A 22,413-nucleotide genomic window follows, 5' to 3' on the forward strand; every position below is an offset into this window, starting at 1 on the left:
ACCCGGCATTGTGGATACTCTTTATGTTAGCATCGCGCTCTTATGCGTTCAAATTCAACTCGCAGAACGTTATTCTCTGCATTATTAAAGTCGTAGATATTCAATATTAATACAACTCTCCATAGCGAAGTCATCTATTAGATTTTAGCCAACACCAAAAGCGATAACGCCTAACGGAACTCCCGTAGTCTAGTGCATGAATCCAATATAGCGAACAATGTACACAAGTCCAAAAGGAAAAGATAATAATACAAAACGAGGTTTGAACCGTGTCCAGATAATCACTGCAAATCTGTTTGCTGTTTATAAGCTTTCTCCGCCATTTCCGCCAACGTCTGAAGCTCTCCACTACTCGCACACATAGCTCTAAAAATAGAGTCCTTCTTCTGTAACAACAAGTGAGGATTATCATATTCTTTCACGGTGCCCTCGTCCATCACTAAAATCACATCGTAGTCAATTATTGACCTTAATCGATGCGCAATCGTCAAGATAGTCGTATCGTTAAATTCTTCGCGGATGGTCTTCTGAAGTAAGGTATCGGTGTTATAATCGATTGACGCTGTAGCTTCGTCCAGAATGATTACGCGAGGCGATTTTAGCAGCGAACGCGCAAGACACATTAGTTGACGTTGACCTTGCGATAAGTTTGTTCCTCCTTCCGTGATAGGACTCTCAAGGTTATAAAAGACGTTCACAGGATTGTCATTGTCGTCCGACGACGAGGCTAATGTGTTTTCGCTCGAGCCATACCTGAAGCCTTCATTATCGATAAGATGGACGCGACGTAGGGCCCCCAATATGGCCGAATCAGTGTATCTATTGAATGGATCCAAATTTGAACGAATCGTTCCAGAAAAGAGGGTAGGATCTAATAGTCAAGTCAGCAACATATCAAAACTCGTCAAACATATCGGTGCACACGCACCCTGCGGAATAATAGTCAACGCCACTCTCAAGTCATGCAATCCAATCTTCGAAATATCAACATCATCAATAACTATGCTTCCTGTCACCGGTTCTAAGAACCTGAAGAATGCGGACACGATCGTCGATTTGCCTGCTCCAGTTCTGCCAACGACACCCACTTTCGAACCCGGCTTGACATCGAACGATACATTGTGAATAACTGTCGGCAATTCCGGGGTGTAGCGAAGGGACAGATCGTGGACTGTGATAGCACCTTTACTAGGCCAGCCCACAGGAGGTTGGCAACTTTCGATAATCTCTGGCGCTTCTTGGTCGAGCTGGAGGTACTCATTGATGCGCTCCACAGAATTCATGTCCATTTCAGTAACGGCGTAGAGCATAACGAGGTAAAGCATGTTTTCCGAGAATGTGATGGCGTAAGTAAGAACCAGACCCGCAAGTCCTGAATCAATCGAACCGCGACTCAACAGCACGAAGGTACCGGCGAATGTCGCAACAAGCCCTCCAGCTGACTGAACCAGGAGACACATCCAGCGATTGCAAGCCCAAAGTAGCGTGTATGGTCTAAGATTAGTTTCAATATAGATCAGGTTCTGGTACATGAATCTCCTTTCACACGCGTAAGCCCGAATCGTACTGAGACCGGCGAGCGTTTCGCCAAAGTGCTGATAGATCGGACTTCGTGTGATCGACTGAATTCGTTTCAACTCACGCGAGCTTCGCAAATAGAAGATATTGATGACATAGTAAATCAAGCAGATTAGCACCGCCGCGAATAAGAATCGAGGAAGAATAGAAGTGATCAAGATCAAGATAATCGCAAGTGCCACGATAGAGTGCATTAGTGACAGCAAATTACCAGCTACCTCTTGATCAATAATCTCAATATCTTTGGAAAATCTGTTCAAAATTCTTCCAACGGGAGTAGCATCGAAGAAACGCGGTGGTGCTCTAAGAACTCTCTGCAGTAATCGCTCAAATAACTGTGCCGAGGCCCTAAGACTACCGATAAAAACGACGCCCTCGCGGCAAAAAGAAATAATCATATAGATAACCGATATAAGCGCATAAATCCAAAGGTAGTACACTACTCCATGGCCACTTCGGAGCCTTTCTTCAAAGCTGTGTACGTCAGTTGTGACTCCATTGGATTGGTCGGATATGTCTGATTGGCTATTGCCCCACTCCCGAATCCACCACGACTGTACAACAAGACCACCTTGCTGACCCGCAAATGCGATGCTAACAATAAGCCAATACCATAATGGTCCCATGCTTTTGAAATACGTCAAGTACACGCCCCATTTGACTTGCCCGACTTCGGACTCTTCTACTTGCACAACAGGCAGTGGCTGATTCTTCGGTTGGCAGACTCTCTGCTCCTGACAATTTTCAAGAACATCTTCCGTCACTTCGACTTCATCTGTCACCTTTTTTCGCGACTCCTCAGTGGGTGCGCCGACTGCTGTGTGCTGCTTCACCATCAGATTGGCGGAGGACGCACTCCGGGATACTGCCATAGATGAATTGCGGGACGAAATTGACTGTTGTAAAATCTCGTCGTCACCCAGAACACCAACATCAAAAGCCTCCTCAGGCGTACCCTGGAACTGTACTGTCCCATTGTTTAAAACGACGATATAATTCGCACCGACGACGGTCAAAGCAACATTATGGGATACCAAAATACATGTTCTGCCAAACATCAGAGGTCCCAAAATGCCATTTTCGTAGATCCACAGTGCACTATGAGAATCGACCGCACTCAGACAGTCGTCGAGCAGCAGATGCTTGGCCTGCGAGTATAGTGCACGTGCAAGCGAGATTCTCTGCTTTTGACCGCCAGACAGCGCGATGCCTTTCTCACCCACTTCAGTCTTATCGCCTGCCTCGAGAATCTCCAAATCATGACGCAGAGCACAAGCTTCAATGCAAGCATGATACCGCACCTGATCATATGGACTGCCGAAAAGAATGTTGTTCTTGATAGAATCGTTCAATAACCAAGGCTGTTGAGAACAATATGCGACTGAGTCTGACAGACCTGTAGCAGGGTCAATATGGTGGCCATATTCGCAAGAAACTCCCGGCAAAAAAACATGTCCTTCTAAAAGCGTCATTTCGCCTAAAAGTCCCATAAGCAGCGACGTCTTTCCAGCCCCGGTTGGCCCAATGACGAGTGTTATTTCGCCAATCTTGAAATCAATATTCAAATTCCGCAATCCAAACTTTTGAGAATTTTCATTGGCTCCCCATGTGAGAGTAGCGTTCTCAAAACCAATGTAAGGTGAATCTGGACCGCGTGAAACCGACAATTGCTCATATTTGTCAGTGGTTTCTTCGTCCATAAATCGATGGATTCGGTCCAGTGAAACCTTAGTGTCAATCACATCTGATACTAACTGCGCAAGTCGATCCATAGGCGTTCGCACCAAATTGAATAACGCGACGGAGCTGAAGGCTACTGAGGCAGTTAAGTCTTTTTTTTCGACCAACGTGTAGAAGCCGAACGTGACGAGGGTAAGTATTGTCGGGAATCCAAACCAAACAATGACTATAATTATCAGTAACTGATACAGATATGCAGCAGAGAGAATGAACTCACCCGCAGCCGCCCAAAGAAGGTATTGCTGCCTTAGCTTCCGCAATTCCTCCTTACGGATCTCCAGAAGATCAGCCTTAAACATAGCTTCCCAGGCTATAAAATACTGTCAGTGAAGCGCCCTTGACGATTCAGAAGTAGCCATACCAAAAAATTTTATGATCTTTATACTTTGCAAAATCTCATTTGTTATGTGTGTCCGCTGATCACCGACAGTCATGAGAGCAGCGCTGATTCTAGCAAATCCCTTTGAATAAGCGTAATTGATAGGCAAAACCAAAAACATTGTGACCATTCCAACCAATGCACTGAGACCCAAATTCCCATACAAGAGAATAAAGGCCGCCACAATCATAGTGAGGCCCTTTACCAACTGATTTAAGTTCGCCAAAGAGTCCGAGATCCTGATCGCATCGACTGACATCAAATTAATCACGGCACCCATACTGAGAGAAGACCGTGATGCAGTGATTTTGTTATTTACGTCATCTTTGTTAGTATTTGATGTTGATGAGGTATCATCTGCAGGCTCATATAATTTACCGTTGGTTGCTTGCTTCAACTCTTCCGCGCTGGCCACTGCCTTTCGCTTCAAGGCTTTCGCATAAATCTCGCCGATGAGCAGAGACCTTATCTTTATTGCCATTTTCCTGAACCCCCATAATGACTGCGCAGTAAAGATGGCGCCGACAGTACTGACGACAAACAGCGATACTACATAGAACCAAGCCATGTGAGTCGGTATTGCTTCTGGATTCTCAATATATTCTAGAATCCACTTTACCAGTATCGCCGGTGCCAACTCCGTAAGAGCGTAGAGGAATGTCCATATGCAGCTGACTATAAAGGGAACGTACAAATACTTCACGCATGCTCGTACAAAACTCATATCACCCCTGCAAAGCACTGTCAGCCACGTGTCGCTCAACAAAATTTATAGCTTACCTTATGCTTCGAAATTCCCGGATTACAGTTGCTGATCGACGATCCGCGCTCAAGTCCCACAGGTCCTGCAGAGTCAGTGGATGGAAATATCCTTTCCATACGATCGAATGGACCCACGAAAATGTCAAAATCGAGTACAAATTAGCCATTGGCTCCCTGCTTGGTTCTAAATTTTTTCTAGCTTCGACGTAGGGTGGAACTATTCCCAGAGGTGACGCGAGCGCCAGATAGGACAGTATGGTGCAGATTATGAGGTCGACAATGGAGACAAACTTGACAAGTTCTGAATGATCTGCAAAAAATAACGATCGGAAATGGATTACTGCGATGGACCATGCTAAACAGTAGATCACAGCTAGGTGGCCTGAGATTGTGAAGGCGATCTCATTTGATACTCGAGTGTTTCTGAACAGCGATAGGACCAAGCAGTATACCTATAAAAAATTAGCAAATAACTGAAAACACACTGCAGCTCCTTTCCGCAAATACCCAGAAAATATTAGAGACAAGCGACTGCAATAACAAGGATGACCGAGATTCTTGCGGAGGATAATAAAACAGCAAGGCGACAATCGCAGTCAAATGCACAACGACAAGCGACATCAAACTACCACGTTCTAACGTAGCGCGAGCAGCAACCCCACGCGAGGTTATAAATATCACGTCGACATCCGAGACATTCTCACATATTCCAGATACATGTAGAAAATGGTCATGAGCCTGTGAGATTGCAGGCCGACGAGTCCCAGCCGGTGGGGCAGATTCTGAACTGGGGCCAGGAGATAAGTAGTTTGATTCTTCTGCTGTTCTTAAACGATATAGCTCATCGTTACTCTCATCGTCGTCTGTAAAATAGGCACCAGGACGGGGTACGGCTTGAATTGTGTCCTCTTGACCAAGCGAGATTCTTTGGCTACACATTGAATGTTGAAGTAGTATCCAGAACGACGGAATAAGTAAGCATGCTGATATCAGCAGGACAATGCCAGGAAGAAGTACACCGATGTATCTAGTATGTCTTTGTTAGAGGGACTGTATCTTAGAGAAGATATAGGAATCGAGCATGATGAACCTACTTGTTCTGGGCACACGTGCTGAAGTCATCGACGTGCCAAAAAGGCTCCTGACATATTAACGATAACCCCATGACGTCGAGATGCATCAGGAACTATTAAGACGATAATATGTACTAAATGATAGAAGAAATGGCGCTGGAGGAACGCTGACTGAATAGTATGGGGAAGATCGAGAAGCCAGCATAATGCTTAGAGGTGACGTCGGAGGTGAAAGCGCACGGACCAATTATGAGCATCGCTCATGTGCCGAAGATGTGTCTTAATTAAGGTTTGCACCCTGCCGCAAATGGCAAACACTGACCCATTTTAATAATACAGGTCAGATGAACAATGGGTCAAACTTTGGCAAAATCAGGCACGACATCTGTACTGTTGTGCCTGCGGACGCAGGGACGTAATGAGCTACATAAAACCTAGCACATCTATTACTACGTCTTAACACTTTTGGTTGCAAATGCACATCTCCATCACGCAAAGTTCATTAGCTACATCATTCTGCAGAGAAAGATCGACGCAACTCGTTGTATCAGTCTATATCGCAACATCGTTTGTCTTCGGAAAGTACATTAGCGTGCATCTAAACCCCTTGAACAGCCAGACTCGTGCATATGCGCCTCACAAAGAACCTTAACGGCCTCGCGAACATTCCTCAGCCATCTGATCTACATGACAAATGGCGCCCACCGCAGATAGGCTACTTTAATAGCCATCCACAGACCACATCTCGACTTTCATTTATCCGCCGGAATTACAGTCGTTCTCTCTCAATCTCATCTTTTCTCACTCTTTTCTTATTTTTCTCATTTCGCCACGTCTTCTCCTCTTCACCACTGCGGAAAATGTCATCGGTCACGTCGAGCCTCGCCAGTTCGGTGACTTCCACTGTCTCATCAACCTTGTCCGCTTCCATCACCACGTTCACATCCTACCAGTCCAGCACCTCCACATCATTCTCGACCACAACGACTTCGGGATCTGGCGGGCTCGATCGCGACCGCAACTCTGGCTCTGCACAGGATAGCTATGGACAGTCACTGTCGACATTCATCTCGTCTCTTCTTGCGTCGCTTATCATCTTCGCCTTGGAGTTGTGGCTCTACCTCGTCATGCGAAAACGAATCCGTCGCGTCTACGAGCCGAAAGCATATGCTGTGCCAAAGCGGTGAGTCGAATACAATTTCTGTATTCGTGATATTGCTAATCGCTCGCAGACAACAAGTCCCCCCGTCAGGACCAGGACTATTCGACTGGCTCATCCCAACTATCTTCATGCCCGAATCCGACTTTATCAGGAAATGCGGTCTAGACGCATACTTTTTTATGCGCTACCTAGTCATGCTCATCTTCATCTTCTTCACCGCGTCGCTAATTGTCCTACCCATATTATTGCCTATCAACAGCGCGAACACGTCGTCCGGCACTGCAACCGGGTTGGACAAGCTAGCGTGGGTGAATATTGGTGATACCGACACTAGCCGGTATTGGGCGCACTTGATACTCGCTGTTGTGTATATCATCTTTCTTTGTGCCGTTTTTCATCACGAGATGGCAGCTTATGTTACCATGCGCCAGAGGTACTTGATCTCCCCGCAGCATCGATTGCGGGCAAGTGCTACTACAGTGCTTATCCGTGCTATTCCAGAGGATTTGTGCGACGCCGACAAAATTAGGACGATTTTCGACGTATTACCCGGTGGCGTGCGCAATGTTTGGATTAATCGCAACTTGGAGAGGCTGTCAGACAAGATTAGAGAACGAGATGAGGTGGCGTCAAAGCTGGAGACTGCGGAAACTGTGCTGATACAGAAAGCAGTAAAAGCGTACAAGAAGCAGCTCCAGAAAGCTCAGAAAAGCAAAATAAAAGCTGACGCAGAAGTCCGCGAGATTGATGACAGCGGGGCGATGATTCCCGCTTGGAAAAGGTATTTGAAGGAGAAAGATCGTCCAAAGCACAACGTCAGTAAGTTCAGGCAGTTTCCGGCACTACCTGGGTTTTCTAAGAAGGTCGATACTATTGAATGGTGCCGTAAGCAACTCAACGAGCTCAACGAGGAAATTGATGAGATGCAGCAGGACGAAAAGCAGTATCCATTCATGAACTCATGCTTCATTCAATTCAACAATCAGATTGCCGCTCACATGGCTTGTCAGTCTCTTGCGAGTGACTCGCCTCAGTACATGGTTCCCCGAATGATTGAGATTAATCCGAACGATGTTATTTGGAGCAGTATGCGCATCAAGTGGTGGGAAGCGTTACTACGGTCTATGCTCACTTTGGGTGCTACGGGTGGTTTGATTGTCGGATGGGCGTTTCCTGTCGCGTTTGTCGGTGTTATTTCTCAGCTCAGTTACTTGACAAGTGCTTTGCCGTTCTTGGACTTTATCAATGACATGCCACCTGCGATTAAGGGCATTGTTTCCGGTATTTTGCCACCCGCTGCCTTGGCTGGTCTCATGGCTTTGTTGCCAATCATTCTGAGATGTAGGTTTGTTTATTATTTGACATGGCCGGCCTCGTACTGACGCAACGCAGTATTTGCTACTCAGCGAGGTGCATCGACCGGTGTGCAAGTCGAGGAGATTGTTCAGAGTTCGTACTTTAGTTTCTTGTTTGTGCAGGTCTTCTTGGTCGTAACGATTGCGAGCTCGATCACGACGGTCATTCAACAGCTCACCCAAAACCCGACGTCGATTCCTGGTTTGTTGGCGTCTAATTTACCAAAGTCGTCCAACTTTTTCTTTTCGTACCTCATTTTGCAGGGTCTGACGGCGAGCGCGGCTGCACTTCTCCGCGTTGGTCCGCTGTTCATGAAAATAATTGTCGGCCCGTTGGTGGACGTCACTGCTCGGCAAAAGTTTACGCGTCTGACAACTTTATCGTACGTGCAGTGGGGTACATTCTACCCTATCTACACTAATCTCGGCGCCATTGGTATCGTTTACACAATTATTTCCCCACTGATCATGCCGATGTGTTTGATTACGTTTTCTCTATTTTACATTGCCTATCGATATATGTTTATATACTGCAACTACAACCAGGTTGATTCTGCTGGACTCTACTTTCATCGCGCGATTAACCAGTTGTTTACCGGTGTATATGTGATGGAATTGTGCCTTATTGGTTTATTTTTCCTTGTGAGGGACGAAAACTTGAAGGCGTCATGCACGCCGCATGCAATTATCATGATTATTGTTTTTTTTTTCACGGCGATATATCAAATCGTGCTGAACAACTCTTTTGGTCCGCATTTTACTTATCTCCCTATTTCGCTTGAAGGACGAGCGCGGTTAGCGATGAAGCAGTGGGAGAAAGCGAATCAAGGGCCGTTGTTGGCCAGTTCATCGTCCGCGAGGAGTTACTCTGCGATCGAAAGTACTTCGCCGATGAGCAGGGAAGTCAGCAAGGGTGATTTAAAGAAAAAAGTGACACATGATGACGGCATCTCGGACGTTGAGTTACAGAGTCAGTGTGGGTCTGAACTTGCCCCTTATGCGACGGATCTGAAAGACTCTGAATATATGGACATTGATACAGGGGTGCCGTTGTTGCAGTCGCCGCTTGGACAGTTGTTCACTGCGTTTAAGAAGCCGATTACGACGACAATTGAGAGCGCACCTGGCCGATTTGTGGGAGAAGTTGGCACGAGTGTTGGGGCACAGCTCGAGAATACTGCCAATAAACTGGGAATTAGCAAGCGATTGGGACATATCAAGAACGTTACAGATTTTATATACACTGGCAATGACGCTGCCGCATTGGAAGCTGAGTTGGCGAGGAATTCAAAAGACGTGATGTTGCTTGAAGGTGTGGCTGAGGACCTTGAGGATTTGAGTGCCGAGGAGCGGGATTTCTTGGTGAACCGCGCGTTTCGACACGAGGCATTGCGGGCAAAAAAACCGGTTGTTTGGATTCCACAGGACGATTTGGGTGTTGCTGAGGACGAAATCAGGATCACGCGAGAGTTGTACGTGAACGTGTCAATTTCGTCGGATAATGCGGCGTTGAATGTGAGAGGCAAGGTGGTGTTTGGAGGACGGCCACCGGATTATGATATCAAGTCGAAGATTGCGTTGTAGGGCTTTTAGAAATGTGTTTGGGATTGTGAATGCTCTGGAGTCTTGGGGATTGTACCATTTTTGCATTTGGTGTTAGATTACGAAATATTGATGAATAGTTGAGAAAATTACGTGGAATTAGTCAGTAGTGCTTAGAGTATATTAGATTAACAGTTATTTTATTCTTTCAAGAGTTAATGACTCGCTGAGGGCCTGAAGCTAATTAGAAGTCTGCATCAGAGATTTAGCTTTTTAATTCGTTCTAGAAGCCATGAGCTGAGCCGTTCGTTGCGTTCCGGAAGGTCTGTCCGATGTTCCCTTGGCTGAAGTCATCTACACTCTGACGATCCTACGGAGGCATGATCGAAATCTTTATGCGCTCTAGTTGATTGTAATATTAACTAAAAATTGCCTTTTTCAAACGGCTGGAGTCTCATCTTGTGCAGGATTGTCCAGTTCAGCCAGGCAGGAATAATTTATGGCTGGTTCCTGAACTGAGATGGTAGGCCCATATGTCATAGGAAACTGACCCGAACTCTTGCCGGGCAAGCTGAAGCGGGCAGGCACATAAGGAGGACCCCTTAAATGGGTCAGAATAAATTAAGGTTTGTGCTAATCTGTATTAAGAAGTCAGTGCCCTGAGTTGGCATTTTTTAGGGGGTCTCGTGTCCTTAGCTAAATTGGTGACGCAGTTGAGCTCAATGCACCGCTTGAAAGTGCAACAGCTGATCGATGCCTTCTTAAATACCGATCTCACTCCGTTCTCAGAGTCTCTGTCGTCCTCATATTCCACGACATTCAGATATAACGTCATAATGGCAGAATCACCCCCGGCTCCGGCTCCAACTACTTCAGCTACTACAACTAGTCTGGAAGAGGCGATCCCTCTCGAGATCAACAATCCGACCACTGTCCTAACCCAACGACTTGACTCCTGGCGTCATGTTGTTGATCTGCTCCATGATTATGGCGAGGGCCACCGCGTCATGTACCACAACCTGTCTCGCGACTATGAAAGGATCTCAAAGTCAGTCCAGGACGCCCCGCGCTTCGACTCTGTAGAGACCGTGCCACAGAACGGCGACAAGCCCCCCCACGAAGGCATCTCTGGCGGTTTTTTTGCAATTCGCGAAAAGTCCGAGGTTCTCATCAATGCTGCCACCGAGGCCGAAAAGACAATCAAGTCCACAGTCATTCCGCATGTCGACAGACTCAGCCACGACGTCAAAGAACACCTCAGGGGTCTTAAGTCCAACGGTTTCAAGGGCATCAAAGATGTCGAAAGGGCCCGCGGACTAACACAGAAGCAGATCGAGCAACTCGGCCAACACACCAGCTCCTTCGGCATCTTCAGCGGCAAGCCCGATCCGCTCAAGGACCCGTACATCATCTACCGAGACGTTCTTTGCAAACTCGACAGCCAGATCATGAAGGAGAATATTCAGACCGACACTTTGCTTACAATCCAGCGCGATTTCAAGACATTCGAATCTCACATTGTCGGTGGTATCCACCAGATGTTCAAACTTATGGATCAGACCCAGAACACATTCTGGGACTTCCAGCGGGAGTGCTATAGTGCTATCACTACCTCGTTCACCGGCATTCCGCCGGAATTTGAGTGGGATCAATTTGTCGCTAGCAACAAATTGATCCTTGCCGACGAAACTGCTCCCAAGCGCTCAATCGACCGCGTCAAATTCCCCAATCAAGACCATGAGTCCACGAGGCCGCTCATCGAGGGAGTCATCCAGCGCAAGAGCACCATGGCTTTTTCCAAAACCTATAACTCTGCATATTACGTCGTCACGCCGTCCAAGTTTCTGCACCAGTTTGCATCAAAAGACTACGTCCAGAGCCCCGAACCTGAATTCTCCATCTATCTTCCTGACGCTAATATTGGCGCAATGTACCCTAAGGAGACCGGCAAAAATAAGTTCAAGATCACGGCTAAGGACGCGCTCAAGACGATCTCCACCAAGCACACGTTCGAGTTTAAGACTTCGACATACGATGACTTGGTGAAATGGTGCAATGTCATCCATGATGTTGGTACCTCTGGATCTGGAACGCTGAGCCAAAAATCGACGTTGACCACGTCCGCTGCTACTGCCGCCGCCGCTGCCGCCGCTGCAGGCGAGCCCGCCCAATTGAATCCGGAGTCTACATCGTCGCCAGTTGAACCCGCCGTCGACATTCCCGTTGCCGGCACAAGTTTGGCCCCTACTGAGGCAGCAGCCGAGTCTGCTCCAGCACCAGCTAAGGAACCAGTTGCGTCCGATACAGCGGAGCCATCAGTAGCAACTGAGACCGAGACCGAGACCTCGAAGGTTGTTGCAGACAACCTCTGAACTGAGTAGAATGAATCTCGGGTATGGAAGGATAAGGCTACATGGGTGAAGCGAAGAAGACGTAATTGTAATGGTAATTGTATTTGTATAGCGCCTTTGTATTGTGCGTTTATTTTTTGTCTGAATAGTTTTTATTGTGTGGATTGCTTTGTGATGTAGTAATGTATAATATTAACACTCGGTGATGCGAAGTTTCGGTGATGCTAGTGAATCGATGTACAGGTTAAACCTAGCAATCTCGTTCAATTTGATAATCCCACCATGACACTCCAGTGTCTCCCGGAACTCCATTCCGACGAATGCTAGACAGATGCATTAAAGTTTGCGACCAGTAGTTCTCCAGAAATGGAAACACACAAAGTGATGTGAGTCAAAGTCGACCGCTTATAAGAACCTGACCATAGTGTACACTCGTTGTTTAATGTGATGTTCTTGATAAAGCGATAGTTCGCGTACCATATGAAAAGCCCGGTCTGGCTGATACTCAGGTGATCTCGAGATATGTACATTGATATCAAGGCTGACCAAGAAAATCTATGGCATAAGCTTTAATCTTAGCCATCTCTTTGTACCATCCGAGCTGTTCTAACGAACTATTCATATGAATCCGTGCAAGAACGGGTCCCATCTGCTTCAGCATCTCTTTTCTGTATTTCTCCCGAACATGTATTTCAAAGGTCGAATTCTCGCCATATATACGCGGAATCGAGCGTTCCAATTCAGTAACTAATCCCCACAGGCATTCGCGCAAGTTGATCGAATAATGTTCTAAATCTTTGCTGTAGTTTCCAGTAGTGATAAGATACAGCAAAATGACCACGAACCGCATTATATGTGCCAACCTGATAGGCGCAAACTCAGGCTGCCAAGAACGCACTTCATCTTGTAAAAAATACTCGATTCCAATGAACCGAAGTGCAGTGCTCCAGTCCTCTTGCTTTATGTAATATGGAATCAGATTGGCGAGCACTTCAATGAATGGGGATCGGTGTAGTGGGATCATTCTTAGCTTGTAAAGCTGTTTCAACTTCGATACAAGTTCGCTTGCTATGTCATCACTATCAATCCTGGAGACGTCCGCGATGCCAGTACTGGCAATTTTGTCCTCTATATTAGCCACGACGTTAGGTGCGTCAAGGAATCCATAGTGACAGGCTGAGCATTCATAGATATCGTTGTACAATTGGGTACTTGGGTGGGACTCCATTGGATATGGTTGAAAGGCGGTACCACATTCGGGACATGCAAAATTGTTTCGCGGATCTGGTTTATGGTGAGGTGAGACTGGCGGGCAACAGGCCGTACACTGGCAGTCAAAGAAATACCGCGTCCGCAGCTGCTCTTTGCGATGTGGCATTGGCATTGTGTTATCAGTATATGTGATAAGAATTTCCTCGCCTTTCTTGATCGGTCGGACGACGCGAACTAAGAGTACATTTTTATTGAATACGAGGACAGCGTTCGGGTCGCATGAGTGATTGATCAGCGAAATTACCGGGTCGAACATCATGCCTACAGTATCGTAACTCGGATTTGGTATTGAAGCACTGTTTGTCATGACCTGTTAATGTCAGCCGAAAGTAGTTCCACTGGACCCAGAGAAGCTCACTTTACAAAGCATCTCGACCACTGCATCCAACGGCAACTTTGTGCCAGAATATTCCTTCGCTCCCTTGCTCATGAGTACCAATGTTGCAAAGTCCTCCATTTTACCTCTGTCGTCGATATGTGACATCAAATTTTCCATTGCTTTGTAGAATCTGTCTCGTTTGTCGCCATCCATCGTGAGAATCCGCATCAATAGCACCACTGGAGAGGGCGGTACTTTCCGCGCTAAAGATGCGAGTATTTTGCATTCTCGTTTATGATATGCTTTCCAATCTTGCAATTGACATTCCTGCACCAATTAGCCAATTGATCAAATATTGATACTGGGTAGTATGCTCACTTGGGAACAGTAATAAGTCGAGCGGCATTTCCCACACGAGGACACTTTCACGACGGACCCTGGCTGTACTCTGTCTCCAGTATCTGCCGCAAAAAGAAAACAATTCGCGCAGATCTGTGAGCGATGGTCGGTATCAGGAACAGACACTTCAGGTATTTTCCTGAATATTTCAGAGTCTAAGAGTGTTCAAATGTCAGTCCTCCAGCGTCATTAAAAGGACGAAAAACCAATAATTAACGTACATGCCGAAAAATCTTTGGCCACGACTAGACCATTACCACGACCTGGAAAGTTCTTTTTAATTACTACGTCGGGTAAGCTCATTGTCGATAACGCGGCGTGCACGAGATTTTGTCTGATGAAATTCGGACGAATGTAGTAGTCTGTGGACGAAACGCGCTCGCGACGAGTTTGCCAACATTATTTTAAGGGTGTCGTGGTGTTTAACACCGACACAAATTGGTAAAAGAGCTAATTATTTTTTGGCGTTGGGACTTCCAGAACTCCCAGTCTAAAAAAAATTTAATTTCTAGTATTCTCACTTCCAGCCAGCTCACATTCGCACACTTCCTCCGTTAATATAACCGGACATCGACATTCAATATGATGCGAATAGTGTAAGCGTATATTCGTCTTGATTAACTATGCTGGCACTAATTGAATTAGGAAACCCAAAAATGCGCGCTCAAAGCGTGCGATGGATAATCGTTCGCCGAAAGCGATTGAGAACACTAAGAGGGCACTAACAGTCCGTGGATCAACCTGCGGTATTCTTGTTCAGAATGCAATGACGGATATTGTATGCAGTATAATTTCTCTCTTTTTCCCAGATTATTTGGCAGTATTAACGGATCTAGGCCCGCTACAAACAACCCGACATCAAGAAGTTCCAGAAAAGAAACGAAATTCACCCGTTTGAAGACGCATCTTCGCTGGAATTTTTTTCCCAGAAGAATGACGCGTCGCTGATTATCTTTGGCTCAAACTCGAAGAAGAGGCCGAATACTTTGACGTGGCTGCGCACATTCAATTTCCAAGTTCTAGACATGTTCGAGTTGAAGATCCTTAACTACAAGGCTATGTCAGATTTTAAGGTATGCATACCTAATGTCCATATTTTCCACTACAGTGCAAGTCTAATTACCGTAGAAATTGACCGTTAATGTTGGCATGAAACCATTGATTTCGTTCGCCGGCCCGATTTTCGATTCCCACCCACATTTCCAAATGGTCAAATCAATGTTCCTCGACTTTTTCCGAGGCGAGCAGATTTCAATGCTTGATCTGGCCGGCTTGCAGTACATCATCTCCGTCACTGCTTCTGGAGATGGAAATATTAGTGTGTACAGTGGGGATACCTCCAAGCTTCCTTCGATCAATTTCCGAGTTTATAAAATCAAAACGTACAAAAGCAAGACGCAGAATAAAGTTCCCAGAGTCGAGTTAGAGGAAATTGGCCCACGGTTTGATTTCCAGCTTGGTCGCGTCCGGGAGGCGGATCCTGACATGTTGAAGCAAGCTATGAGGATTCCGAAGGAACTTCAGCCTAAGGCGAAGAAGAATGTTGAGACCGATTTGATAGGTGACAAGGTTGCTACTATACATGTTGGCAAACAGGATTTGATGAAGTTGCAGACGAGAAAAATGAAGGGTCTTAAGAAGAGAAGGAAAGATGAATTCGAGGATGAAGTCGACGAGATTGAGGATGTTATTATATCCGACGAGGAGCAGCCTAAGAAGAGAAAGCGGCAGATTAAGTAAGAAATTTGTGTGCATTATTTTGGGTCTCTATTATGGATTGCATCATTTTGTACGCAGTAAGTAAACGTTAAGTTTTATTTATATTCACAAATCTATCAGATTAACATTAAAAATCAAACCGTCCAAAATACTTTTATATACATCGTACTCCAATATTCCTACAACATACTCTATACTATTAACTAGCCTCCAGTTTCCTTGATGATCTATTAGTTATAAGGCGCAAGAGATTGCGCATCAGCATAGTAACAGTGACCTTTCCGACTGAGGGAACATAGAGCGAAGACTTTGTCTTAACATCCGGACTAAAGTTCTTGGCTGTCGAGAAATTGACACAGACCGCGCCGTCCTTGATGTAATGTGTGAGGAACTTGTAGTTCTCCGATGGGACACCAGTAATAATAACGTCCGACATTAGGGCAATGTCGGCTAGCTTGACCTCAACATCGCTCACACGGTGACTTCGTAGTCTGATACCTTCTCCCCGGGTAAACTTTTGAACGCTGTCGATGTCGAAGGAGTAAACGACCGCACCATCATTAGCTAGTAACGCGGCCAGAGGACGACCAACAATTTCGCTTCGATTAACAATAGTGATTGTTTTGCCGTAGAGTCTGTTACCGTATGGTAAAATCATGTTGTAGACGCCAAGATATTCTAAGATCTTGACGAGAGCCAAGGGGGTGCACGGTAATATACTCTTCTGTGTCTTTGCATCGTCAAGGTAGCGCACATTATGATACAGATTCTGAACATAAATATGTGATAGACCCTCAACGTCCTTATCCTTCGAAACAACTTGCTGAAGGTACTGGTCCTGTCTGTTGCCAAACACAGGGAAATAGATCATAATACCGTCCACATCGTCATCCTCGTTTGCCAGAACAATATAATCTTCCAGTTCCTCTTTATCGACTTCTCGCAGTTCAAACATAAAACCGATTTCGACGCATGTCTTTCCAGTCCACTCAGCATACATACGTGCAGCAGGATCGGCATTGGCTAAGAAACCAACCAATTTGGGCTTCCGTCCTAGTTCTTCAATACCTTTTTTGATCTCGCCGGTGTAAACATTCGCGACCGAACTCGCAAGGATAGTCTCTGTGGCTTCAATCAGAATCCAGTCCACAATCGCAAATGCATCGCTAATTGGGATAAATATACTTACTGCAAGCCAACGCTCCAGCGCCGTCTGATCCAGGAAGTGGAGACATGTCGATAATAGAATTATCTCAAATATCGCAACCAATGATATTACAGGCCAGTCACGATAACTCTAACAGAAATCCAAATATAAGCTTGGAAACCCGGGAAAGGCTGGTGTTAACCGGAAAATTCGGTTCTAGATTTTTTTTTTTTTTTGAGGACTCTCGATTTATCCCACGGCGGCGATGAGTGTGGGGTGGCGGAGGCGCGACTTGGGACAAATAATGAGACGGCAGGGTAATTAGCCTCATGGCATCAATTTCCGTCGGTAAGAAGCCGACCGGCCGTTAAAGCCACGCTAACAAAACACTAAACCTTGTCCAGACTATATACCCTTGAAACAGTGACCATAAACTATTAGTTCCCAAGGCATTCGCGAAAAAATAAAAAAACAAATGCCTTAAATCGAGCACTGGACTTTCGTGAGAAATCGAAACACTGCGAATTATTTACATCAGTAGATATCACGCTTTTAGTCATAGGCTCCCTTGAAGAAGAACAAGTTCATTATTTGCATTTTGTTGAGCGCGGTATTATGGAGAGGTTGGTCATTGATAAGTATATGGTGTCGCTAGACTCCTCACCTGCTGAGGCAGACAAATTAGCGAAGAATATTGCCCAAGGTACGTTGCAAATAGAGTAATATATTGCGATTGAACGCTTTACTGATTATCTACTAGATATTGAATCTGACAAAACACGCCTTATTGACTTCATAGAGAGTCTGGGAAGATATTTGACCGACGAAGATACGGGTATCAGGGTGAAAGGTTTGTTAGCTGTATCAAAATGTGCACTGCATGCGGGACCTAATATCTTGGCTGTATAGCACTGAGTTGTGTCGCAGCTGTTTTATCAAACTTATCTGCTGGTAAATTAAATTCTCGACAAAGTGGGTGCCGTGCTTTCCTCGAAAGTGACTTCAACTAACTGAATGACGTAGTTGCCATGCTGTCGGAGTTCTTGAGCGACAGATTAGAGGATGAAGAATGCTTGAACGAATCCGGAAGCGGTTTGCTGGCGTTAAGCAAAATGCAACATATTTCGACGTCTGCCATCAAAACGATAACTGAAGCGTAATTAGCAGTCGCACTTCCGCAATAGTTCACTTTCTGACGATTGTATAGACTCTTCGTCAAAGTCGACATGAAGAAACATAACCAAGCAACAAGATATGTCGTTTATCAGATAATTGACGGTCTTGTTAATCATCATATTGCTGTTCTGAAGGGCATGAATGACAGTACATTGAACGGATTTACGAGGCTCATTGCAGGCGAGAAAGATCCCAGGAATCTGCTGGTTGTCTTCTGCATACTGAAGATCATTATTGAAAATTTCCAGATAGAAAGTTCTAAGGAGGTTAGTGGTTCAGGTTTAGTCCTTGTAAGAGGCCAGGATTGATATCAGTAGCCTCTTTTCGATGCCAGTTTTTGCTATTTTCCCATCACGTTTCGACCACCACCAGATGATCCTTATGGAATTACCTCTGAAGATTTGAAGTTGAAATTGAGGTAATACAAGGTTTCTTCTGTTTTAGCGATTGATCTAATATGGTAATAGGGAGTGCATCGCAGCTTCACCTCTTTTCGCGGAGTACTCATTCCCCAGTTTAATAGAGAAGCTCACATCTAGTTCGATAAATGTCAAAAGAGATACCCTGCTCACAGTCATTGCTTGTGTTGAAAACTATGGTGGAGTCACCGTGGAAAAACACTGGGAGGAAATTTACAATTCAGTAAAGTTTGAGGTTCTGCATGAAGGAGAGGAGGATATTCCCGATCTTGTTTGTAAACTATTGAAGGCGCTCACGGCAACGATTTCAATTAGAATGGTGCACAAAGCGGCAGAAGGCTCTGGGTTAGATAAGTTCTTGAAAACCGCGACGAATGAGTGTTATCCACAGATCACCAATATCGAATCACGGCAGGCCAAACCGGCTGCTCAGTTACTAGCAGCTATTGCGGAGGGCTCATTTGCTGCTCATGACACTATAGTTGAAACGACTTTGCCTGGCATTTTCAGACTGGTCGACCTCACATCAGCAGCGACGATTGCGCAGCAGAAGACGGTTTTGGAAATGTTAACCATATTTATTGAATCCTCAGGTAATCTATATGGCTGGAAAGGTGGGGCCATATCGGAAAAGTCCCTTGAGAATGGCCTGTTGATGCACAAGGATACTCTTTTCGAATTATTTTGCAGGATTTTTGTTAGCACACCGAATGAGGAAGTTTCGTTCAGATTGCTCGCGATACAAGGATTAGTGAAACTCTCACTATTGCAAGAATTCTTGGATGCGAGTGAGCTCGGTATGGTGGCACAGTACCTTGATGACGTGGTGTTAACTGATACAAATGAATCACTATGGTATGCGGTCGAATATCTCCGATCTCCAGGAATCCTGCTAACATTTGATACAGTACATCAGCACTTTCTGCTTTGAAGGAGCTCGGAAGGGTGAACCCAGACGTCATTTTAAATACAGTCTTCCCAGCATTCCTCTCCCAACTGCCACATCCCGACATTCCAGCATCAGCAACGTCACAAACTCCCCGAAAACATTACAGAATTATTCTTTCTTCCCTCGCTGATCTCTGCATCAACAAAGCAATTTACGAAATTTTGATCGTTCGATTGTTGAATAAGCTCGCACTCATTGCAAAAGGTACATATAATGTTGTTTTATTTAGATTGTCGCATGTTTGTAATTCTCACATTTTTTAAGAGGGGCAGGATGTTGTATTTGCGCAGTCGATCCTCACGACAATTCTTCTGGTCATTCAGCGCAAGCTCACGGAAAAGGATTGGGATTTGAGATTCTTCTTCATGACTCTCACCCCAAAACTGATTTCAATGACATTTACGGCGTCAGTCGATCGCGACCAGCCACAGTCCAAAATTATGTCCCACAGCTCAGTGGTTGCGGTCACAGCAAAGATTGTCAATCTGCTAGTGCGGTCTGTATCTGCTGAAGATCAAAGTGAATTTGCTAAGCAAATTTGTAACTTATATATCACCAATGAAGCGTCCTCATTGATACAAGAAAGCGAGCGGGCTCGAATTGTGAGCGCAACGAAACCCCTTGAGAAGGATTTCCATCCAGAAGGGTTAGTCGAGATATTCACCGCAGCCGTTGCTGGATTGCGAATAGAAGTAAGCATTGGCATGTTTCTGTTGTGACGTCCGGGAGTGTTGACATAGGTAGACTGCATTTCCTTACCCTGACATACTTTCTCTTGCATCGAATTTGATTCCAGTGACGTTAGCTGGGTACAATATTCCAGATCGTTTAGCGTTGGCGAGATTGATCGCTCTGCTAGTAAACAAGTGGCTGTCCAAGGATGATGAGCAGAAATTTATTGATTCTGCGGTTCAAGGTTTGAAGACACAGGTTACTGGTTCCAATTCTATGGTGGAGAGGGCAAGTAGCCTTGAGCTCCTTGCATGGGTAAGTACATCTTACTTCGAATTGTGATAGTCTAAATTCTGACAATGGCTATGTCTTAGGTCGGGAAATCGTTGATCTTCAAGGGTAACCGAAGAGCATTTGAAATCGTGGATCTGGTCCTACAACTTCTACGGGACGAGTCTTTTGGCCGGTACGCGAGTAAGACATGCGGTATTCTCATCGCCGATGATGAGATTGTCGACAAGAGTAATTTCGTGATTGTCCGATTGCTCGCTAAGCAGCAGTATTTCAGCTACTGCATCCAGAGAATTGTCGATGGTTTCAATTCCAGCACTGACAGCGAGTCAAAGCGAAATCATTTAGTCGGCCTTTCAAATATCCTCCAGCATATGCCGGGGAAGATTGTTATCCCTCATCTCTCTACGTTCCTACCCTTGCTTCTGCAGTCTCTCTCTTTGAGTGACTCGCATGTGAAGTTGGCTACTATTGATACCATCACTGCTACGCTCTCCGATGCTACGGATCTCATGTCCGTGCACCTTTCCACGATCGTGCCACGCGTTCTAGATTCTTCTGTCGACAAGGAATCAAATCCACCCACCGTACGGGTAGCAGCATTGAACTGTTTGGCTGTGTTGCCAAAATCCCTTCCAGTAGAAGTTGTGCAGCCCTACCGAGGAGAGATTATTCGCACGCTAGCTGTTGTCCTCGACGACCCCCGGCGTGCGGTTCGAAAGGCTGCGGTTGACTGCAGACAAATATATTATGCCATGGATGGTTAAATTTGTATGTGTTAAGTATACGAAGGCACTTGGTACGGGGCATAAAAAGTTTCTGAATGCATTGATAGGGCGCATCTTGATACTCTTGTAATAGACTATTTACCATCATTATATACAGGACAAAGAGAACTGTCATTCGTAAATGCCGATTGTCTTGCTAGCTGTTACGCACACTCTATTCTGTCGCAGTATGTCAATGAACAGCCGAGCTTTTCTTTACTCGTACTTCTCTAGTATTCGATCCTCGATATCCTCTAGTAAGTATTCATGGGTGGTAAGTTCAATGTTCTCAGCTTCGCTCAAGTAGAGCTTATATATGTCCTGTCCGGGTTGTAGACCACCGGCCATCATACCAGGGTTCATGCCGGCCATGTCCATTCCTCCACCGGCAGCTGGTCAAAAGTTAGAAACGTACCCAGGCAAACAATTAAAGTAGACAAGATCAAGGCTTACAATTGTTGCTTCCGAGAATAACATCATAGACTGACCGCAAGCCGAATAGATTGAGGAAATACCACGACATAGACGACACCCATCTGACGTCCAAATCTCTCGTAGCCACCCCTGATTGAAGGATTGACTTGAATCGAACTGTCAGAGGGAAAGGCAATTTCACTAACAGATATCAGACGCAGTACTTAGTATTAAAGCTGAAAGTAGCACATACTCAAAATAAAGCCACTAAAGAAGAAGTTGATCCAACTCATCAATAGCGTCTGCGGCACAATCATGACCATATTTCCCTTCAACATATTCAACATTTGATCCATTCCACCTGGCTCGGCAAGTGGATTTGCAGGTGCCTTGGGTTCATCTCTATTCTTAAATGCCTCCTGGTCCTTCAGGAAGATACCATTCTTGAATGCCTGTATCAAATATGTCTTTCGCGACTGAAATGATGATGGAGGAATGAACTTGCCATTCGATCGTAAACTGGCGCCTCGCGCTAGCGATTGCCTGTCAAAATTAAATTATTATTCAAGCTCTCAATGATAATGGGAGCACTTACTGTTCTCGAATAGCCAAAAGCTCCAACTGCTTCGGCGATGACTGTAGAAGTAATGTAATGTAGTGTCGCAAAATACCGACCAGGATCATAACCAGGAGAATGGGAAACAAGACCCAGTCTCGCAGACTGGGATCAAGAACAAGATCGGGAGCAGTCACCATGACTTTCGCTTCTCACTAATTGAGGATTTGCTCATTGACGATGGGAAACCATTGACTGCTTTCTTGGACACCTGTAGAGGCTCTCACATATCACGGGTCACAACCTTAAATTTTATTTGGGTTAGGGCTGAAAGTTTTAAGATACGAGACGTGAAGGTATTTTTTCAGCCA

At 45.4% G+C, this 22,413-nt stretch overlaps 8 protein-coding genes across 8 annotated transcripts; 4 read left to right on the forward strand and 4 right to left on the reverse strand.

Moving 5' to 3' along the window:
- Window positions 1–29: 29 nt before the first annotated feature.
- V1513DRAFT_483259 (uncharacterized protein) lies at window positions 30–5,928 on the reverse strand. The gene is made up of 7 exons (XM_066900412.1): window positions 5,554–5,928; window positions 4,967–5,486; window positions 4,478–4,911; window positions 3,680–4,428; window positions 3,536–3,628; window positions 929–3,484; window positions 30–871 (listed from the first exon to the last, which is right to left on the reverse strand). The coding sequence occupies exons 1-7, from the start codon at window positions 5,637–5,639 to the stop codon at window positions 282–284; spliced, it is 5,028 nt and encodes a 1,675-aa protein (XP_066755367.1). The 5' UTR covers window positions 5,640–5,928; the 3' UTR covers window positions 30–281.
- Window positions 5,929–6,264: 336 nt separating this feature from the next.
- V1513DRAFT_410665 (uncharacterized protein) lies at window positions 6,265–9,825 on the forward strand. Its single transcript, XM_066895712.1, has 3 exons — window positions 6,265–6,715; window positions 6,765–8,035; window positions 8,087–9,825. Exons 1-3 carry the CDS (start codon window positions 6,393–6,395, stop codon window positions 9,631–9,633), a joined length of 3,141 nt encoding a protein of 1,046 aa, XP_066755368.1. The 5' UTR covers window positions 6,265–6,392; the 3' UTR covers window positions 9,634–9,825.
- Window positions 9,826–10,308: 483 nt separating this feature from the next.
- On the forward strand, window positions 10,309–12,187 carry V1513DRAFT_439139 (uncharacterized protein). Its single transcript, XM_066897163.1, has one exon. It carries the CDS (start codon window positions 10,314–10,316, stop codon window positions 11,961–11,963), a length of 1,650 nt encoding a protein of 549 aa, XP_066755369.1. The 5' UTR covers window positions 10,309–10,313; the 3' UTR covers window positions 11,964–12,187.
- Window positions 12,115–14,235, reverse strand: V1513DRAFT_474277 (uncharacterized protein; the record flags this gene model as incomplete). The annotated part of the gene is made up of 4 exons (XM_066900184.1): window positions 12,115–13,524; window positions 13,573–13,860; window positions 13,912–14,087; window positions 14,154–14,235. The coding sequence occupies 4 exons, from the start codon at window positions 14,233–14,235 to the stop codon at window positions 12,478–12,480; spliced, it is 1,593 nt and encodes a 530-aa protein (XP_066755370.1). The 3' UTR covers window positions 12,115–12,477.
- Window positions 14,236–14,450: 215 nt separating this feature from the next.
- On the forward strand, window positions 14,451–15,785 carry V1513DRAFT_439142 (Brix domain-containing protein). The gene is made up of 4 exons (XM_066897164.1): window positions 14,451–14,528; window positions 14,578–14,710; window positions 14,769–15,005; window positions 15,061–15,785. The coding sequence occupies exons 1-4, from the start codon at window positions 14,515–14,517 to the stop codon at window positions 15,670–15,672; spliced, it is 996 nt and encodes a 331-aa protein (XP_066755371.1). The 5' UTR covers window positions 14,451–14,514; the 3' UTR covers window positions 15,673–15,785.
- V1513DRAFT_410674 (uncharacterized protein) lies at window positions 15,734–17,074 on the reverse strand. The gene is made up of 2 exons (XM_066895713.1): window positions 16,841–17,074; window positions 15,734–16,773 (listed from the first exon to the last, which is right to left on the reverse strand). Exons 1-2 carry the CDS (start codon window positions 16,884–16,886, stop codon window positions 15,851–15,853), a joined length of 969 nt encoding a protein of 322 aa, XP_066755372.1. The 5' UTR covers window positions 16,887–17,074; the 3' UTR covers window positions 15,734–15,850.
- Window positions 17,075–17,255: 181 nt separating this feature from the next.
- V1513DRAFT_395731 (Dos2-interacting transcription regulator of RNA-Pol-II-domain-containing protein) lies at window positions 17,256–21,236 on the forward strand. The gene is made up of 11 exons (XM_066895372.1): window positions 17,256–17,501; window positions 17,559–17,648; window positions 17,708–17,770; window positions 17,822–17,954; window positions 18,006–18,240; window positions 18,292–18,392; window positions 18,442–19,248; window positions 19,302–19,546; window positions 19,607–20,034; window positions 20,087–20,329; window positions 20,389–21,236. Exons 1-11 carry the CDS (start codon window positions 17,414–17,416, stop codon window positions 21,070–21,072), a joined length of 3,117 nt encoding a protein of 1,038 aa, XP_066755373.1. The 5' UTR covers window positions 17,256–17,413; the 3' UTR covers window positions 21,073–21,236.
- Window positions 21,132–22,285, reverse strand: V1513DRAFT_395734 (integral membrane protein DUF106-domain-containing protein). Its single transcript, XM_066895373.1, has 4 exons — window positions 22,082–22,285; window positions 21,740–22,029; window positions 21,526–21,687; window positions 21,132–21,464 (listed from the first exon to the last, which is right to left on the reverse strand). Exons 1-4 carry the CDS (start codon window positions 22,240–22,242, stop codon window positions 21,289–21,291), a joined length of 789 nt encoding a protein of 262 aa, XP_066755374.1. The 5' UTR covers window positions 22,243–22,285; the 3' UTR covers window positions 21,132–21,288.
- Between the last annotated feature and the right edge of the window lie 128 nt (window positions 22,286–22,413).

This window comes from Lipomyces chichibuensis, assembly GCF_038497645.1.
Source record: "Lipomyces chichibuensis strain CBS 12929 unplaced genomic scaffold V1513scaffold_5, whole genome shotgun sequence".
Lineage (NCBI taxonomy): Eukaryota > Fungi > Ascomycota > Lipomycetes > Lipomycetales > Lipomycetaceae > Lipomyces > Lipomyces chichibuensis.

Bases quoted from the DNA above. Each gene is read 5' to 3' on its own strand.
- V1513DRAFT_483259 (XM_066900412.1), bottom strand. From the start codon at position 5,639: ATGCATCTCGACGTCATGGGGTTATCGTTAATATGTCAGGAGCCTTTT. The intron at 3,629-3,679 runs GTATGGCTACTT...AGTATTTTATAG, and splicing joins AAAGATCATAAAATTTTTTG to CCTGGGAAGCTATGTTTAAG. The intron at 872-928 runs GTGCGTGTGCAC...CTTGACTATTAG, and splicing joins GTTGACTATTATTCCGCAGG to ATCCTACCCTCTTTTCTGGA.
- V1513DRAFT_410665 (XM_066895712.1), top strand. From the start codon at position 6,393: ATGTCATCGGTCACGTCGAGCCTCGCCAGTTCGGTGACTTCCACTGTC. The intron at 6,716-6,764 runs GTGAGTCGAATA...AATCGCTCGCAG, and splicing joins GCATATGCTGTGCCAAAGCG to ACAACAAGTCCCCCCGTCAG. The intron at 8,036-8,086 runs GTAGGTTTGTTT...GACGCAACGCAG, and splicing joins GTTGCCAATCATTCTGAGAT to TATTTGCTACTCAGCGAGGT.
- V1513DRAFT_439139 (XM_066897163.1), top strand. From the start codon at position 10,314: ATGCACCGCTTGAAAGTGCAACAGCTGATCGATGCCTTCTTAAATACC.
- V1513DRAFT_439142 (XM_066897164.1), top strand. The intron at 14,711-14,768 runs GTATGCAGTATA...TAACGGATCTAG, and splicing joins AGAATGCAATGACGGATATT to GCCCGCTACAAACAACCCGA. The intron at 15,006-15,060 runs GTATGCATACCT...TAATTACCGTAG, and splicing joins AGGCTATGTCAGATTTTAAG to AAATTGACCGTTAATGTTGG.
- V1513DRAFT_410674 (XM_066895713.1), bottom strand. From the start codon at position 16,886: ATGTCTCCACTTCCTGGATCAGACGGCGCTGGAGCGTTGGCTTGCA. The intron at 16,774-16,840 runs GTAAGTATATTT...TTGAAGCCACAG, and splicing joins CGCTGGAGCGTTGGCTTGCA to AGACTATCCTTGCGAGTTCG.
- V1513DRAFT_395731 (XM_066895372.1), top strand. From the start codon at position 17,414: ATGGAGAGGTTGGTCATTGATAAGTATATGGTGTCGCTAGACTCCTCA. The intron at 20,035-20,086 runs GTAAGCATTGGC...TGACATAGGTAG, and splicing joins TTGCTGGATTGCGAATAGAA to ACTGCATTTCCTTACCCTGA. The intron at 20,330-20,388 runs GTAAGTACATCT...GCTATGTCTTAG, and splicing joins GCCTTGAGCTCCTTGCATGG to GTCGGGAAATCGTTGATCTT.
- V1513DRAFT_395734 (XM_066895373.1), bottom strand. From the start codon at position 22,242: ATGGTGACTGCTCCCGATCTTGTTCTTGATCCCAGTCTGCGAGACTGG. The intron at 21,688-21,739 runs GTATGTGCTACT...GATATCTGTTAG, and splicing joins CTTTAGTGGCTTTATTTTGA to TGAAATTGCCTTTCCCTCTG. The intron at 21,465-21,525 runs GTAAGCCTTGAT...ACTTTTGACCAG, and splicing joins TATTCTCGGAAGCAACAATT to CTGCCGGTGGAGGAATGGAC.